Source organism: Protopterus annectens, chromosome 1.part0 (assembly GCF_019279795.1).
Source record: "Protopterus annectens isolate FY-2018-M chromosome 1.part0, PAN1.0, whole genome shotgun sequence".
In the NCBI taxonomy this organism is placed as follows: domain Eukaryota; kingdom Metazoa; phylum Chordata; order Ceratodontiformes; family Protopteridae; genus Protopterus; species Protopterus annectens.
Genome location: NC_056725.1, coordinates 1,710,111,960 through 1,710,128,378, shown reverse-complemented (window position 1 = coordinate 1,710,128,378; position 16,419 = coordinate 1,710,111,960). Strand labels below are relative to the sequence as shown.

Sequence of the window (16,419 nt, the reverse complement as noted above, 5' to 3'; positions counted from 1 at the left end):
AATTCTATTCTTTGCTTCAGGCTGCTGAAATGGCATTACGTTTAAGTGCTGTCAATCGTTGGTGTGTCACTGGGACTCCTGTGCAGAGAGGATTAGAAGGTAAGAAAGCATGATTGATGAAAAACGTGTATGTTGCTATCTCATAGTAAGTATCAGGGTGTCGATACAGTGTTTCTGAAGTGACTGATGTTGCCCAGTGCTGTAGTGCTTGGTAATGACTCTTTTTGTCAGTGCAGAGTAAAAGGGATTGTGGATGGATGGAAAGTTTCCAGATTTGCTTGGAAAAAAGCCATTTCCGACCTACCACTGTTTTGCACTAAAACACTTAACTGGCTCAAACTTCCTCACCACCTGTCTAATACCCAGCTCATTTTAACCCACAAAGTCATCTATACCACATGTTTTTGTAACATTTCTTCTTTAACGGAACAAAATAACACATTTGCCAGTCTTTCTCTAGGCAAATCATTGTATCAGTTTTCATTGTATTTGAATTATTAGACACTTACGTCAGCTGTGATCTTGCTAGAATTTGTCAGCATTTGTATGCTCCTTTGGGGAAAATTGTCATTATTTCCACACTGTTATTATACAAACAAGATAGTTTGACCCCTCCATAAAAGCATTGTTGGCAAGTGCAGTTTACATTTCTTTTTGTGCTTTGGAGCCTTGATCTTTGTATGGAACACTGTTGCAGTATAATTCAGTACATACAAGAATTATCCACAGGTAGACATCTGCTCACTCCCATTTCCACCCGAATACCCAGTGCATGCTGGCTCCAGCTTAGTGCAGGGACACAGAATAGAAAGGGCAGTCAGCCTGCGCCATCTTTAAGTTTTTGCCACAGACGTATGCAGTTTCTACAGTGTGACATTCACATTCACTTCGTGTGGTTCTAATTCCAAAACTCCTAATTAGAAAATTTTGTACTAAAAATATGTATTGTGAGTGGGGATTTTTCTTTTTTTACTCTCTTTGTTTAGTACTTATGAATTTAATTTTTGTGGTAAACAACTTTCTGGGAAACTTGTTCTTTACCCAGGAACGGCCTTTAAATCCAAGTTTTATTTTTCTTTATTAGAATCACATTTTGCAGTGGGCCCACAGTTTTGTGCTGGGTTTACAAAAAAAAATCCATAGTAACAATAAGCTATTTACTTTGTTTATGGCTGGTACAAAAGTGTTCAAAGCCCGGATATAGGCATCCAACTTGGAAATGGATTAGCCATCCACCCATATGGGGGACCCCATCCTTACAAAAAAGCACAAAAGAGAACACCTGCATAAGCTCTTAAAATGACCAACATAGAAGTCTTCGTTCTAAACTTGAAAAATGCTGCAGTAAGGTTATTTGGGGAGGCACAGTGGTGTAGGGGATAGAGTTGTTGCCTCACAGCAAGATGTTCCCTGGTTGAAATCTTGGCTGGGGTGCCTTCTTTGTGGAGTCCGTCTTCATGTCCTTCCTGTGTTCACGTGGGTTTCCTCCTGGTGCTCTGCATTCCTCTCATATTCCAAAGACATGCAGTAGGTGGATTGGAGACACTAAATTGTCCATAGGTGTGGGTTTGTGGTGCGGAAGAGCTACCTCAGCAGGGTTAGCCACCTGGAGGTGTAAACCTTGGCTGTAGTTGATTGTCAGTGTTGAAGTGACACCCAGACCTCATGTGCAGAAATGAGAAAAAGGGGTTGTGGATGGATGGAAAGTTGCCAGATTTGCTTGCAAAAAAGCCGTTCCAGACCCAGCACTGTTCAGCACTAAAACACTTAACTGGCTCGAGCTTCCTGGACACCTTTCTTATACCAAGCTCATCTTAACCCACAAAATCATCTATACCCTATTTTCCTGCTCAGCCCTGTACTGCAGTTCTGTCTATCAAACCGTCTCCTTCGGTCAAATAATAAAAAACTGCTTACTATCTACAAACCACAAAGGGCTGCTGAGATCAGTCTCTAGCCTAATAATGTAACTAGACTTTGGAATTAAATTCCTGTATCTCACATGTTCATCATTTCAAACCATTAGTAAAAGTTTTGCCCCTGCACCTCATGTGGGAATAGCATCTCCTAACATCCTTTATCATCTTATACCTTCCTTTAAAGCACTAAATAACCTGCTTATCCCCTTCTTGATACTTCACTTTATTGTAGGACTTAAATTACTATACCTACATCTTATTAACACAACCAAATTATCATCGCATCACTACTTCTCTATTAACACTTAAACTTGTTTATCTCCTCTAATACCTCACTTTATTGGGTTTCTTAAATTACTTCTACTTATCTTATACACCACTCTTCTATATGTAAATTCTCAATGCATCACTTGCATATTAATGTTTGGAAATATCATTGAAACTTTTATTATACTGCCTGCTATGCTGTGTATTCACTGAAACTGCATTATAAAATTTGTTATTGTCGATATTGATTAAATCAAATTTGTTATCTTGGTGGTTTTCTCTCCGCTCCTGTGCTGAAAAGGGACACCTGTGCCAGCTGGTCTTTCCCTGTAAGCAAATGTCAGCTTATTCCCTACAGGCCCTTATGCCTCTACTACTCAGGGTCCCTTAACACCAGCAACAGATCATTGTCCTGCATGATTTTAAAATAAATCAACAAAGGGGGTTTTTGTTTGTGTTGGCAGAACTTGCAAGCCTTTCTCTACTTCAGAAACCCAACTTCCAAAGAGAAAAAGGTAGTCTCCCCACAGAGAGTTGGATTCCTCTTCTGAAGAGGAGGATGATGTGGCCTGTACCACTCAAATGTTCTCTATATTGGATATGACTCATGATGAGGAGACTATGCCTTCTTGAGGATGTCTCATTTGGTGAGAACCTCACTCTTATAATGGAACATGTTAAATGTAAGACAGAAGAGGTTTCAGAGATAAAAATGAGGTGCCCAGATTTACTGGATATTGATTAACCTAATCCTGAGGCCTTTAAGGATACATTTACAAATGCATTCCTGGACCCTTCCCACCTTACAAAAAAGCCTTACAGGTGTTGTAGGATCTAGCAGACGTCTCACTATCTTTATAAGATCCCTGTGGTAAATCCATCAGTAGTTTCCCTATATGAAACCAGAGAACCATGTAGTTTGCAGGCTTCAATTCCTTTACATATAACGAGACCAGAGTACTTGAACATTTTGGGAAGAAGGTTTATACCTCTGCAACATAGCTTTCCAAGCTGTCATCTGCCAGACTCAAATGACTAAATATAAGAGGGAGGTCCTCAAACAAAGGATTTGACAGGGAAGATCTTTGATGAGAGCTAGGAGCATAATTGATCAGACCTGCCCATGCTGCTCAGAAGTTGGGAAATATGAAATGTGGGATGTTGCTGCAGCAGCCACAGAGCTTGTCATTGTGATAAACATGCCTGGCTGAGGATATAACCCTTGCCAAATGATGTTGAAAGCAGCTGCACAGTGCTACTCTGCATAAGGTTATGCTTCACAGGATATCGTAAAGAAGCTTGAAGAGCAAGGGAAGCCTGTGGAAGCACTGTAGCAGTTTTTCCATTCTATACCAGAGTACATCAGGAACTACCTGTCCAAGCAGGGACCCTTTACTGGACAGCAAACTGGAACATAGCAGGTGAGGCAGAAGAAAGTTTTTGAAAAGAAAAAGTTTTAAGACCAAAAAGGGGCAAGTCAGAGGCCTTTTGCAAAACTTCCACTGGACTCTCAGAACATTTACGACTTCCCTAGCACAAATACTCCTCTGCCCTCTCTCCAGTTACTAGAGAGTCATTTAAACATCTTCATGTCATACCAGGAGTAGATTACCTCAGGCATATTGGGCATCCTAGTAGAGGTCCTTTCGGGTGCTGAGCCATCATGATTTGTCAGGGCAGACATCCCAACAAAGAAACAAAACAAATGTTTCTCTCACTCAGACATTTCAAGAGAAGGAATGGCTTGATTTTTTTATAAGGCTATTTTGTCTTTGAAGCTTCCTCCTTTCCTTGCCACTCCTTCACAAGTCCCCTTCTCCTCTGAAGAAGCAGCATGAATCCTCTTCCTCCTCTGTGGAGAAATCTGATTCAGATGAGGATTCTCTAGTATACTCCTCTCAGATTCATTCCCATGGATAACTTGCTTCAGAGGCTGAAGACACCTTGTCCCTAGACTCCCCTGTTGAAGAAATTTCCTTTGGGGAGGCTGTCACTAGCAAGATAGTATTTTGAATGGGAATCCAGACAAATCACTGATGTACAAAAAAACAAACTATGATTTGCATGAGATATGGGCTTCAAAATCAACACCTGTTGCCCCCAGTCTTGAAAGCCTTCCTGGATGCTTTTGCATCCTCTTCTGCCTGCCCATTTTTACAGCATCTGGCACCCATAAAACCTAATAGGTTTTACAATGTCCCAGAGGATATGTTTCTGTACAAAAACCCTGTAGCAGACCCTTTCTTTTCGGTCTCCACTGATAAGTCCACTAAGTGTTTACCTGATGCTAATGTGTTGTCATCAAACAGAGACAGAGGACCGTGGATATAAATGGCAAAAGGTCTACACCTCTGCCACCTTGGCTTTTAGAGCTCTGAATTATTAAACATAGATGGCAAAATACCTTTTATCCATTCTAGGGAATTAAAAAAAAAAAAAAAAAAAATACTCTGGTTAATTTAGAGGATTCTGAGCACAAGGCACAGTCCATGTCTGTGCTCAATCAGGCTACCTAAATAGCTAGACATTCCATCAAATGGAGCTATAGTGCTGCTGAGGCCTCCTTCAGAGCTGCAGCCACTGATTCTGTTATCCGCGTATATGTCTGGCTTTACCTTCAGTCCCTCCCTGAAGGTATCAAGGCTAAGCTAGTTGATTCCCCCTTAATATGGACCTTTTGTTTGGTCCTTCTGTGGCTAAACTTTTCAGAAGTCCACAAGCGAAGGTAAAAATAATGTAGGATTTCAAACAGATTTTCCCACATCAGTCCCTAGATATCAGAGGAATCATCTTTCCAAACTCATAAGAAGAGCAGAAAGCAGCCCAAGAAAAGATTTTGATAGAAATCTACTTGAGAATCAAAACCTGGATATCTTAAAGAAGCTTGAAGCTTTTTGTGGATGAAACAATTCACGACAAACAGCAGCTTGGCCAGAACACAGTGCCAAACTTAAATGAATGGTTAACGGCACATGTAGGCTTCAATAATTCACCTACACACAGTGTTGAGGATTTATGCACTAAATTGAGCCAATTAAGACTATAAGCTTTTTAAGTTAAAAAAGCTTCAGTTGGAGAATTTTCTATTTGACTGAAAGTATTAAGGCTAAATGGGTGCCAAAAGGGTTTCGGCAATGGAGATTTCCAAAAGACTCTGCATTACATAAGGAACTGCTTGAGTTATTTGACTAGCAGGGCTGTGAATTTATGGAGGTAGTAGTGAAACACAATGCTAAATTAATGGATAAACTAGCTGTGGAGGTCACTATGCTGAATGATAATGTTATGAAGGACACACAATACTCTGCATTAAAAGCCGAACATGCCCATATCTTTTATAATATCGAGCAGAGTATAGCCTGCTCCAAACATTATAAATTAAAGAAATTTGAACGCGATAGAAAGGAATATGTGGATGACTCTGCATATCCTCTTCCACCATAATCTCAGGTTTGGGGTGGGCATGAATTTGGGAATAACACTGGTCCTATGGTGCTAGTAAACAGTAACCATAGCAACCAGTTAAGGAATCGGGGAGGAATGAATGACCAGAGGTGAGGTCCAATCAACAGGCAAGAAGATTTGAAGGAAGAACAGGATTTTCCCCAACCAAGGAGATTGGAGCGAATCAGGAAGCAGCAGAATACATACTAGACGAATTACAATTGCGGGCAGAGTTTTGACAAAACCAATCAGAGGGTACTTTACCAAGCCAATGCACTGCCTTATCCCAATGCTACGACGAGGAGAATTTGATTTGGGAGCATAATGTTAACACAAACGTTGTGAGGAATAATGATTATATAACAAGCAACGACCGGACTGGAAGAAGTAAGGTTTCTATCATTTTTAACAGTGAAGGTGATTTTAAGCTCTTTAATTATACAGTCATTGAATTAGGGACTATGTTCGCTTATTTCTTGTGCCTGAGGCTTAAACTTTGTGCCAGCGAAACCAGCCAACCAGATTCAGGTATTAATAGATTTAAAAATGTTTTTATGTAAATTGAATTTTAGTATCTTGTTTAATGAAACACAAAGTAACACGGAATAGCATAGGGCCTCAAGTTTATATAATTCCCCCATTGCACCCTCTTTTGGGGTTTTATGAAAAGCTGTGTAGGAAGGAATGTGAATAAAATGGGGAGGACGAATGTCAAGATGAAGATGTTATTACTTTTATTCATAATCATAAATTGAGAGCCATGAATCCAGATAAGGGAGGGGGCATGGCGATCATGACACAAGCGTATATTCCAGATATTGGTAGGTAATGCATATGAAGGTTCAAGTCTATCTGAATTAAACACTGCCTATCAGGGAATTAACAACCAGTTGAGAGACATGTTTATAGAGGGGACGGATATCATTGGAGGATTTTATATATTTAACCAAGGTAGCTCCCATGACTCCGATTATTTTCGGAGTCCCTAAGATACATAATCAGTTGAAAACCCACCCATGAGAGCTACAGTGGATGGAAGGGGATCTATTACTGTGGCGTGTGCCCAGTATGTGCACCACAAGTTTAAGTATTTATTAAGTGACGAAAAGCATCTTTGTAAGGATTGGTGGGATTTTTATATAAAATTAACAAGGTTAATTATTTGGAAACAGATTTGATGGTCACTATTGATGTCCATGATCTATACACAGCTATACCACACTCTATAGGTTTAGAATGGACGAAGGACTATTTGGAGAGAAGGGGTGTGGAACAGGGGAGCATTAATAACTGTATAGAATTATTAGAAATTATTTTGCAGAATAACTTCATCTTCTTTGAAGGTAAAATATGTAGACAAAAGGCAGGAGTAGCGATGGGATCACCTGTGGGTTCCCTATTGGCTAACATTGTTATACTTCAATGGAAATTTGTGTATATTTTTAGTAAGCCGTACAGGAACTCTGTTAAATTATATCTACGGTACCTGGATGATATTTTTATGATATGGGGGGAGAGGGAAGCTGAACTGCTGAAATTCACAGATTATATTAATGCTAGTACTGATTTTTTGTTTTTGTACACAATTTTACCACTTGGAATGAATGGCATATTTGGATGTTTTGATAGAAAAGGATGGAACAAGGGATAAATATGTTTCTAGTGTGTTTCAGAAACTTACATATTCAAATATGTTATTACATTTTTCCAGCTCTCACCCTCCATAAACAGGAAAAAACAGTACTCAAAGGGTAACTAGTCAGGGCGGCTCACATGAGTACCCTGGATAGGGATTTTACTAGGAATGTCATGTCCTAATGACAATGTTTACTAAAAGAGGTTACCCAATGACTATTATCCAGGAACTGATAGAGGATGTTTCTGTGAAGAGGGAGATGGGGTATTTCACACCCATATTATAATGGAATAAAGGAAGTGAAAGCATAACTTTGCCAACAAGGGATAAGGATAACAAATATGTAGGCACTATGGTTACCTCTTTTAACACAGAAAGTTCGAAAATCGGATTTTGAACGAGAACTGGAATGTTTTTAGGGAGAATAGAAATGTGTTGCTGATGGTGGGTGAAAGGCCCATCATTCTACACAGGAGGGGATCTAACTTACAAAATAGGTTAGAAAGAATGTTAGGAGTTACGACCTTGCATTCAAGGATGTTTAAATGTGGTAGATGTAATATGTGTAATACATATTAGATGGCGACAGGATTAACATGAGAAATAGGGATTTTTTCATGCAAGGGAAATGTAGCTGTGGCACTACTGGGGTGATATATGGAGCCCATTGTCAATGTTTGTGAATTCTTCTATATAGGTAAAACCTAACGTAGACTTCGAGCACAAATATGACATAAGAAAGAGAAAGACCACTAACTCCTTTTGTAGACACATTGCACAATATAGTGACCATGGTTTTAAATTTAGTGTATTGGAAAAGGTAGAAAATAATCCACGGGGGGGGTCCTTGGTTTTTCCAAATAGAAAAAGAATAGTTTATTTGTCAGATGAAGTTAGAGCCATATGGCTATCCAGGAATTAATGAGGGTATTAGTATAGCCTCTATTTTGAAGCTAAAATCCCTGACTAGGTAGTGAAAAATAAAATAGGATTGTTTTTATGTAAAATATAAATATATGAAATAGCTGCATTAGCAACTGTTTTTTTTTTTTACATTGAACTTTTATATTTATAATCATATTTATTTTTTTCTTAAGGTTTTTGTAAAGAATTCATTTTTAAAAAATTATGCTGGTTCAATATTTTTATTAAATGTCTGTTCTTTGTATAACTTTAAGGATGACCACATGGAGAAGTGATGTATCTGAAGAAGTTTTAAGGAATTGTAAAATGAAAGTGCTTATATTAAAAACATTTTTTTGGAAGTAGTTGGTGTGGTTGAAGCTCTATCCTGCACCTGGTTTTGTGCCTTTTTCTGGATAAACTAGCTTCTGTATTACTATCTACTATCTCCTTTCTCCCTCCTGTGTCCAAAACACTCACTTTGTCCCTTCCAGCTTCGGAATTTATCATTACAGATAAATGTCTCTTGTTCATCATCCAGTACTGCTACAAAATGTCTTGGAGGGAACTCCCCTCTTTGAGGGGAATCCCTCCTTTTCTGCCACCAAACCAAACCCCTCCTCATCCTACCTTTCATTTGGAACCTTTTCTCCCAGGGGAATGTAGAATCAGTCACAACCCTAGGTCTGGGAAAAGGTTTTTATTGAAGACTGTTTCTGGTTTCTTGGAGGGAAGGTACTTTGATGCCCATACTGAACTTGTCCTACCTCAACACCTTTCTGGAAGTGATATCTTTCAAGATGCTCTCTTTGCAGAAGTTCTTCCTTTATCCTTCCACAGACTTTCTCTACTGCCCCTAGACTTGTAGGATGCATACCTGCACATCCATGTACACCTCACCTGCGGGATATTCCTAAGGTTTACTGGTTTTTCTTTCGTTGAAATTTCAGTTTGTTGGTATACCTCTTGGTCTGTCTGCTACTGCCAGGGTCTTACAGAGTGTATTGCACCAACCACTGCCTTTTGCAGGACAATGGTTACAAAATTGTCCCTACATGGATGGACCTTCTTATTCAGGCCTCCTACTGGAATGTCTTTGGCTACATCTCAGCTTGACTGTGTTGTTTCTGGAAAGGCTAAGCTGTCCTTCTATTCCCATGTTGCAGTATTCTTAGTGTGGGATTCTCCGCCTCAGGCGACCCAAATGTCAGCTCCTATACAAAAGCTTAAAACTGGTTGTTGTAGGTGCATGGGACATCACACGTAGGGCCATAAACCAGGGACCTTAAATGTGATGTCTGCACGCACAGACCTCAGAACTTTTCAGCCACTGTCGAACGTCAGATCCGATCGCATTGCTCCTCTACTATCAAGACGTCTAAAGCTAAGTACCCTGATAAGGATTTCATTTTTTGCTATTGCTTGAGCTTGGTTTGCTATTTCCCCTTTTATCCGATGTCCACTAAGAAGCGTAAATGCCGACGCGGACATCAGATACCACATAAAGACTCGCATGACCATTGCGATTTATTTCCTAGGCCAAGAACATGACCGTACCTCTTGTCCCATTTACCAATCCTTCGTCCCAAAGATGCTCAGAAGCCGTCTGGCCGCTCTTAATCTTTACTTGGAAAACCAGAGGTGAAAAAAGTTAGCGCTTAAGATGGATCCCAAGTCGGCCGCCCAGGCGGATCCACCACTCAAAAAGGCCAAGATGTCACAGCCTACTACTTCTGCCCCTCCGCTATATCGGACACCCCACTAAATTCCGATTTAGGAGTTGAGAGACATTCGTTAGAGCCATCTACTTCTTCGACGAGTCTAAGAAGCAGCTTCTGAAGTAATGACTGGCACATCCACAGAGGTAGCTCAGATGTTGGTTTCTACCAATGTCGAGGGGGAACCAGGCCTCGCCAGACACCCGAGTGGGATACCACAACCCGATGCCCCAGCTCCAACTCAGGCCCCTGAAACTAGGCCTTCTGCCAGGACTACTCCTTTGAAAAGGAAACAGAAAAGTAAGCATCTATCTCCCTCTGCTGAGGGATTACCTGACTGGCAATCCTTCACTCATTCCTTGATGCAGGCCTTCATGGCTCTTAGGCCCTCTGCCTCTTTACCCTCCACCATTCCTGTTCTCATCCCTAGGCCTGCCTCAGCTACTTCAATCCACCTTCCCACTTCTCATGAAGGAGAACAAAAAGAGGAGGTTTATTTACTTAATCATCACAGATTGCCTCTCCACTGGAATACTATTCCCCTGATGAGGAATCCATAGAAGGGGACTCTCCCCCAGACGACATCACCTTTGGGGAGACCATTACCAAAATGAAAGAATATTTCAAATGGGATACTTCCCAGATGACCGAAACTCAAAGATATTTTGAATTACTACAAGTGGAATCTCCCTCACCATCTGCCATTCCACCAGTTATACCACCTTATCTTGATGCATTTTCTTCAGCATCATAAGATCCTGATTCACAGCTACCTGCTCCTAAGAGACCTGACTATTTCTATAAAGCTCCTGATGAACATAAATTTCTGGTGCAAACCCCCCCCCCCCCCCCCCGGACAAGCAGTCAAGATTAATACCCTCCTTGTCCCTTTTGGCTACTGACAAGGACAGTAAAAATCTGGACAGGATAGGCAAGAAGGTTTATACCTCCTCCACCTTGGCCTTCAGAGCTATCAACTGCCAAACTCATATGATAAAATATGCCCTGGACTTGGTATCTCAAGCCTCTACTCTTCTGTCCTCCTTGCCTGACTCCCCTAACAAGACAAAGATAGCATCAAAACTGTCCCTGGCTTCTCAAGTGGCCAGACATTCAATCAGATGCAGTTATGATGCAGCAGAGGCTTCTGCAAGGTCTGTTGCTACTGCATCAGTGCTACACAGATACTCATGGCTTTGCCTTCAACCCCTGCTGGTGGACTTTAAGTCCAAAATTCTTAATTCCCCCTAGATCACAACCTCATATTTGGGAAAACAGTCTGCAGATCTCTTTAAAAACCTTCAGTAGAAAAGCAAGAGCTTCAAGATATTAAACACCTTCTGGTTTCTCCCATTCCTAAATACTACATGAATTACCCAGCTAAGACTACTTCTGTCAGGAGGACCCCCTCCTCTGCTACTCCTTCCTCTTCCAGGCATAGGAAAGGAGCCAGGAAGCAGACCACTTCCAGACCAGATTCCTCTAAACCTACCCAAAACAGCTCTTTCATGACAGAAATGGCTCCAACAACACGTGACTGCCTTGCCCATCTCCCCCTGTCAGCCTGCTTCTCCCACTGCCTACCCCTTTGGAGAACTATCACTACAGATCGCTGGGTTCTGGCAGTAGTAGAAGAGGGATATTTCCACTCTTGGAAAGAAAGGCTCCCTGCAAGGGGCATTCCATTCCCACCCAAGAATCAACTACACCTTATTTCCCAGATCCTACAGGATCTTCTGAACCATGGAACTATAGAACCTATCCCTTCAGGACAAGAAGGAAAAGGTTTTTACTCAAGGTTATTTCTAATACCAAAAAAGCATGGCCCTTGGAGGCCAATTCTGGATTTGTCTTTTCTAAACCTCTTCCTAAGAGTTCCATCTTTCAGAATGTTATCCCTCCAGATCCTTCTTCCACTATTGCCAGTCCAGGCATTCATGGCCACACTAGATTTCAAGGAGGCCTACCTCCACATCCCCATTAAACCCTCTCACAGAAAGTACTTATGTTTTACTGGGCCCTGTTCTCACTTTCAATTTACAGCCTTGCTCTTTTATCTACTGCACCCAGGGTATTCACAAAATGCCTGGGCCCAGCAATAGCCTATTGCAGAACCAAAGGAGTTCAGATTTACCCCTACTTAGACAACATCCTCATTCTTGCAGGAAAGGAGGACACCCTAAAAAAATCTGCATCTGTCCCTTCTACAAGGCTTGGGGTTCACCCTCAACCTCCGAAGTCATCCCTAACCCCACAGCAGGGCAAAATCTTTCTGGAATGCAGGATCAGTACAGACCTGATGCATGCATTCCTCCCTCAGGACAAAGTTCTCTCCCCTACTACCCACTTTCAGGACCTGGTCCAGGTTCAACAACTGTCAGCAAGACCATTCCTACGGGTTCTGGGCTTAATGGCAGCCACCATTTCTAAGCCTTTAGCCAGGATGCATATGAGAAAACTGCAGTGGTATTTGAAGAATGTGTGGTCCCAACACAATCACCCTCTAGAGTTTCAGATCCCATTCTTCCCTGCCTCAAAGCAGAATTAAGGTGGTGGATACAACAAATTCAAATGAACCCAAGCCTTCCACTCCACCCCTCACACCAGCTCAATACATGCATACAGACACATTGGACCTGGGCTGGGGGGCTACCATGAGGGATCTCGAGGTGCAGGAGAACTGGCAGCCTACCCTCTGGAAAAAACATATCAATGTGAGGGAGATGACAGCAGTCCTTTTGGCTCTAAAAGCCTTTCTCCCAATCCTGCAACCAAGTCCCCTTCAAATCTTCACAGACAGTGCCACAGTCATGTGGTACTTCAACAAACAAGGAGGGACCAAGTCCTATCTATGCAGGATAGCAAACCAGATTTGGGAACTAGCCTTCAGAAACAACTTATCCCTGCAGGCAACCTACGTCCCATCCCAGGACAACCAACAAGCAGATGTTCTCAGCAGATCATCCACTCTACATCACGAGTGGATGTTGAATGAGGAAGTTTTTCTAGACATTGTCCACTGATGGGACACGCCTCAAGTACATTTGTTTGCCTCCCCCCAGAACAGACAATTGAAAAAATTCTGTACCAAGGACCACTCCCCACTAGCCTGGAGGGTGGATACCTTCAACAGTTCATGGAAAGGATGTTTTTTATATGCATTTCCCCCCTTCCCTCTCATTCCAAATGTCCTCCTGAAGATCAGGAAGGACAGACCAAACATCTTGCTGGTGACTCCCTACTGGCCAAGGCAGCATTGGCTCCCCCTACTACTGTCAGTCACCAAGGGCAATCACCACAACTTACCCCACAAGCTGGACCTACTCACATAGCAAAAGGGAACACTCATTCATCCTCATCAAGAGATGTTACGCCTAACACTCTGTGTGGTAAACTTTTAATTCCCTTCAGACATCACTATTCTGAGGATGTGCTTTCACTCCTGAGGGAGGCCAGGAAACCTACTACAAGGAGATCCTACATTTCAAAATGGGAAAGATTCTTCAAATGGTGTCTCCAAAGGCATAGGGATCCCTTTCTAGGGGATGTTCCTCTAGTCCTAATGTATGTGTGTGAACTTATCAAGGCTGACCTTCCATACTCCTCAGTGAAAGTCCACCTATCTGCAGTCTGTGTCTGCTTACCCCAAGACCCCCCCCCTTTACTATTCAGGCTAGATGTTAAATTGTTCCTGAAAGGGATCTTGCACATCAGACCACCAAGAAAATCCATCTCACCGCCGTGGGACTTAAACTTTAGCCACTGACTCCACTCCAGATGTGCACATGGAAAACTGTTCTGCTGGTGACCCTCACCTCTGCTAGAAGGGTGTCAAAGTTACAAGCTGTCATGGCCTGCCCACCCTACACTATTTTCCACAAGGACAGGTTGACCCTGTGCACCAACCCTTCTTTCATGCCCAAGATGGTCAACAAACTGTCGTTAAACTAGTCTGTTCATCACCTGCCACCTTCTTCCTCTCACCCACTAATGAGAGTGAGAGAATACTCCATTCCCTGGACGTGCACAGGCAACTGAGGTTTTATTTAGACAAAACTAAGTCCATCAGAAAATCCAACCAACGATTTGTATCCTTCCACCCCAGGGACCTGGGCAAGGCAATCTCCAAACAAACCAGCTCTAGGCTACATGACAGCCACAATACCCATAGTGCCATTCGCCAGACTACATATGAGCAACAACAAGTGGTACTTAAAGTCCCTTTGGTGTCAGCATTGTCACCCACTGGACATCTACGTTCCTCTCTTGCCTTTTATAAAGGAGTTATAATGGTGGGTATCTCAAATTCAGCTCAGTGCAGCAGCCCCCTTCCTCTGACTCGCACCTACTCAGGATCTTCTTACAGATGCATCAGATCTGGCTTGGCGTAAATGGATGGGACTCACAAGTTCAAGGCCAGTGATTCCCCAAAGAGATAAGGGAGTGCATCAGTGTGAGGGAAAAATGGCCCTTATTCAAGCCCTTCAGGAGGTGTTGCACCTCTGGAACCTAGGCCCCCGTGGATTTTCACAGACAACACTAGGGTCATGCGGTATATAACCAAATGGGGGAGAGCTCAAAGTCCTGCCAGTTCTCATTTGTCCTGCTGGAATGGGATGTTGCAATAAAGGCAAAATTGTCCCCTTTGAGTTTGTATTCCTTCTTCTATATGTGAATGACTTAAAAGTGTACTAGCATATTTCTCCGTCAAGGCAATATTGTCTTCTCTTTCTGCCAGCATGCCTTTAAACCCACAGTTGCTTGCCAGAGTTGAGGTTAAAAAGTTCTTAAAAGGCATCCTTCACTTGACCCCCCCCCCCCCCCAAGGAGGGCTTATCCCACCCCCATGGGATCTGAACTTTGTTTTGGAAAAGATCAGCTTACCACCTTTTGAACCAGCAGCCCCTGTCTCATTAAAATTATGTACCTGGAAAACAGTTTTGCTGGTCTCTCCTACGTCTGCCAGAAGAGTTTGTGAGCTACAAGTCGTAATGACCATCCCTCTCCCTTCATTATCTTCCATAAGGATAGGGTCTTCTGAAGGACTAACCCCTCCTTTATGCCCAACGTAATAAGTAAACTGTCACTCAGTAAGGCTCCCCATTTGCCTACATTCTTTTCTAACCCACAGAGTAGGGGTGAGAGACTCCCCATTCCCAGGATGTGCACAGGTAGCTAAGATTCTACCTAGACAAGACAAAACCTTTTAAGAAACCCGACCACATCTCTGTCTCTGTTCAGGAGGGTAATCCCATCTCAAAACAGACAGTCTCCCCCTAGGTTTCTGAATTCAGTTATTTCATAGGTAGGTACTAGGCTATCGGCCCAAGGGCCTACGTAAGCCTAGCCAACACGCCACCCAAGAAAGTTATTTTCCTGTGCCACTGTCGAGCAGAGACACAGAAGTGATCCCTGGGGTGTATTTCCTATTTCCCATCCACTCATCAAGATTTTTCTTGAAGCGCGCTAGTGAAGAACTTTGCTTGACATAGATGGGTAGCTTGTTCCAGAGTATAGGAAGTCTTTGGGACAGGAATCTATCCCTCCAGTGTGTCCTGTTTATTGTGGTGACAAGGTTTAGGTCCCTAGAGCGTGTAGCTCAGAGGGATTGAGATTTCTTTAGGTCTAGCATGTCCAACAGCTCTGGGTTTGACATAGTTTTATATGTTAGGCAGAGATCTCCTTGGAGTAGGCAATATGCTACGGAGTAAAGCTGGAGTTTTTTGAGGCGGTCAGTGTAGGGCATTTGTTTGAGGCCAGTAATCCTCTTTGTGAGGTACTTCTGTGGCCTTTCCAGTTGCTGCATATGTCTTGGGAGGTGCATTCCAAAAGGGGCATTGTACTCTATAATGGGTCTAATGAGTGTCGAGTAGAGGGGAACAATTACCTCTTTTTTTCCTGGATGAGAACCCCTTTATGATGCCATGTGCCACGTAGAAGGACTTCCTGACTACTGTGGCGATGTGACTATCAAAGGAGAGACTACTGTCCACCTGGGTCCCAAGGTCTCTTATCACGCATTCGGTGTTAAGTAGATTGCTGCCTATGTGGTAGTTCATGGGTGCAGAGTTTTTACCAAAGGGGATGACACTGCACTTTTTGTCATTGAGCTTGAGGCCATGGCTCTGACACCAGGCATCTGTCTCAGTGAGGCCCTTCTGTAGGATGTCCATATCATTTGGGGACTTGACTATGGCTCCTAGTTTGCAGTCATCTGCGAACTTCGTTAGCCAGAGGCCTTCTGTGTTAGCCTGTACTTCAGAGAAGTAGATTCCAAACAGGAGAGGTCCCAGGACGGAACCCTGTGGTACTCCACTTGTCACTGCTTTGAGGTCAGATTTGGAGTCTGCAACTTTTACAGTGTGGGTTCTGTCAGTGAGCCAGTTGGCAACCCATCTTGTGACGTAGGGATTTATACCTAGTTTAGTGAGTTTAGCTATAATTCCAGAATGGGGGATGGTGTCGAAAGCCTTGTTGAGGTCAAGATAGGCTGTGTGAACCACCTTACCCTTATCCACAGCTTTGGTGACTG

At 42.6% G+C, this 16,419-nt stretch overlaps 1 protein-coding gene across 1 annotated transcript in view; it reads left to right on the top strand.

Annotated features, from left to right (window-relative positions):
• The window catches only part of SHPRH (SNF2 histone linker PHD RING helicase), a 1,609,144-nt gene that overhangs the window by 449,282 nt on the left and 1,143,443 nt on the right, over positions 1-16,419 (top strand). The window contains exon 11 of the mRNA XM_044068807.1: positions 21-99. Coding sequence (XP_043924742.1) covers positions 21-99 — 79 coding nt within the window. The remainder of the gene's footprint in view (positions 1-20; positions 100-16,419) is intronic.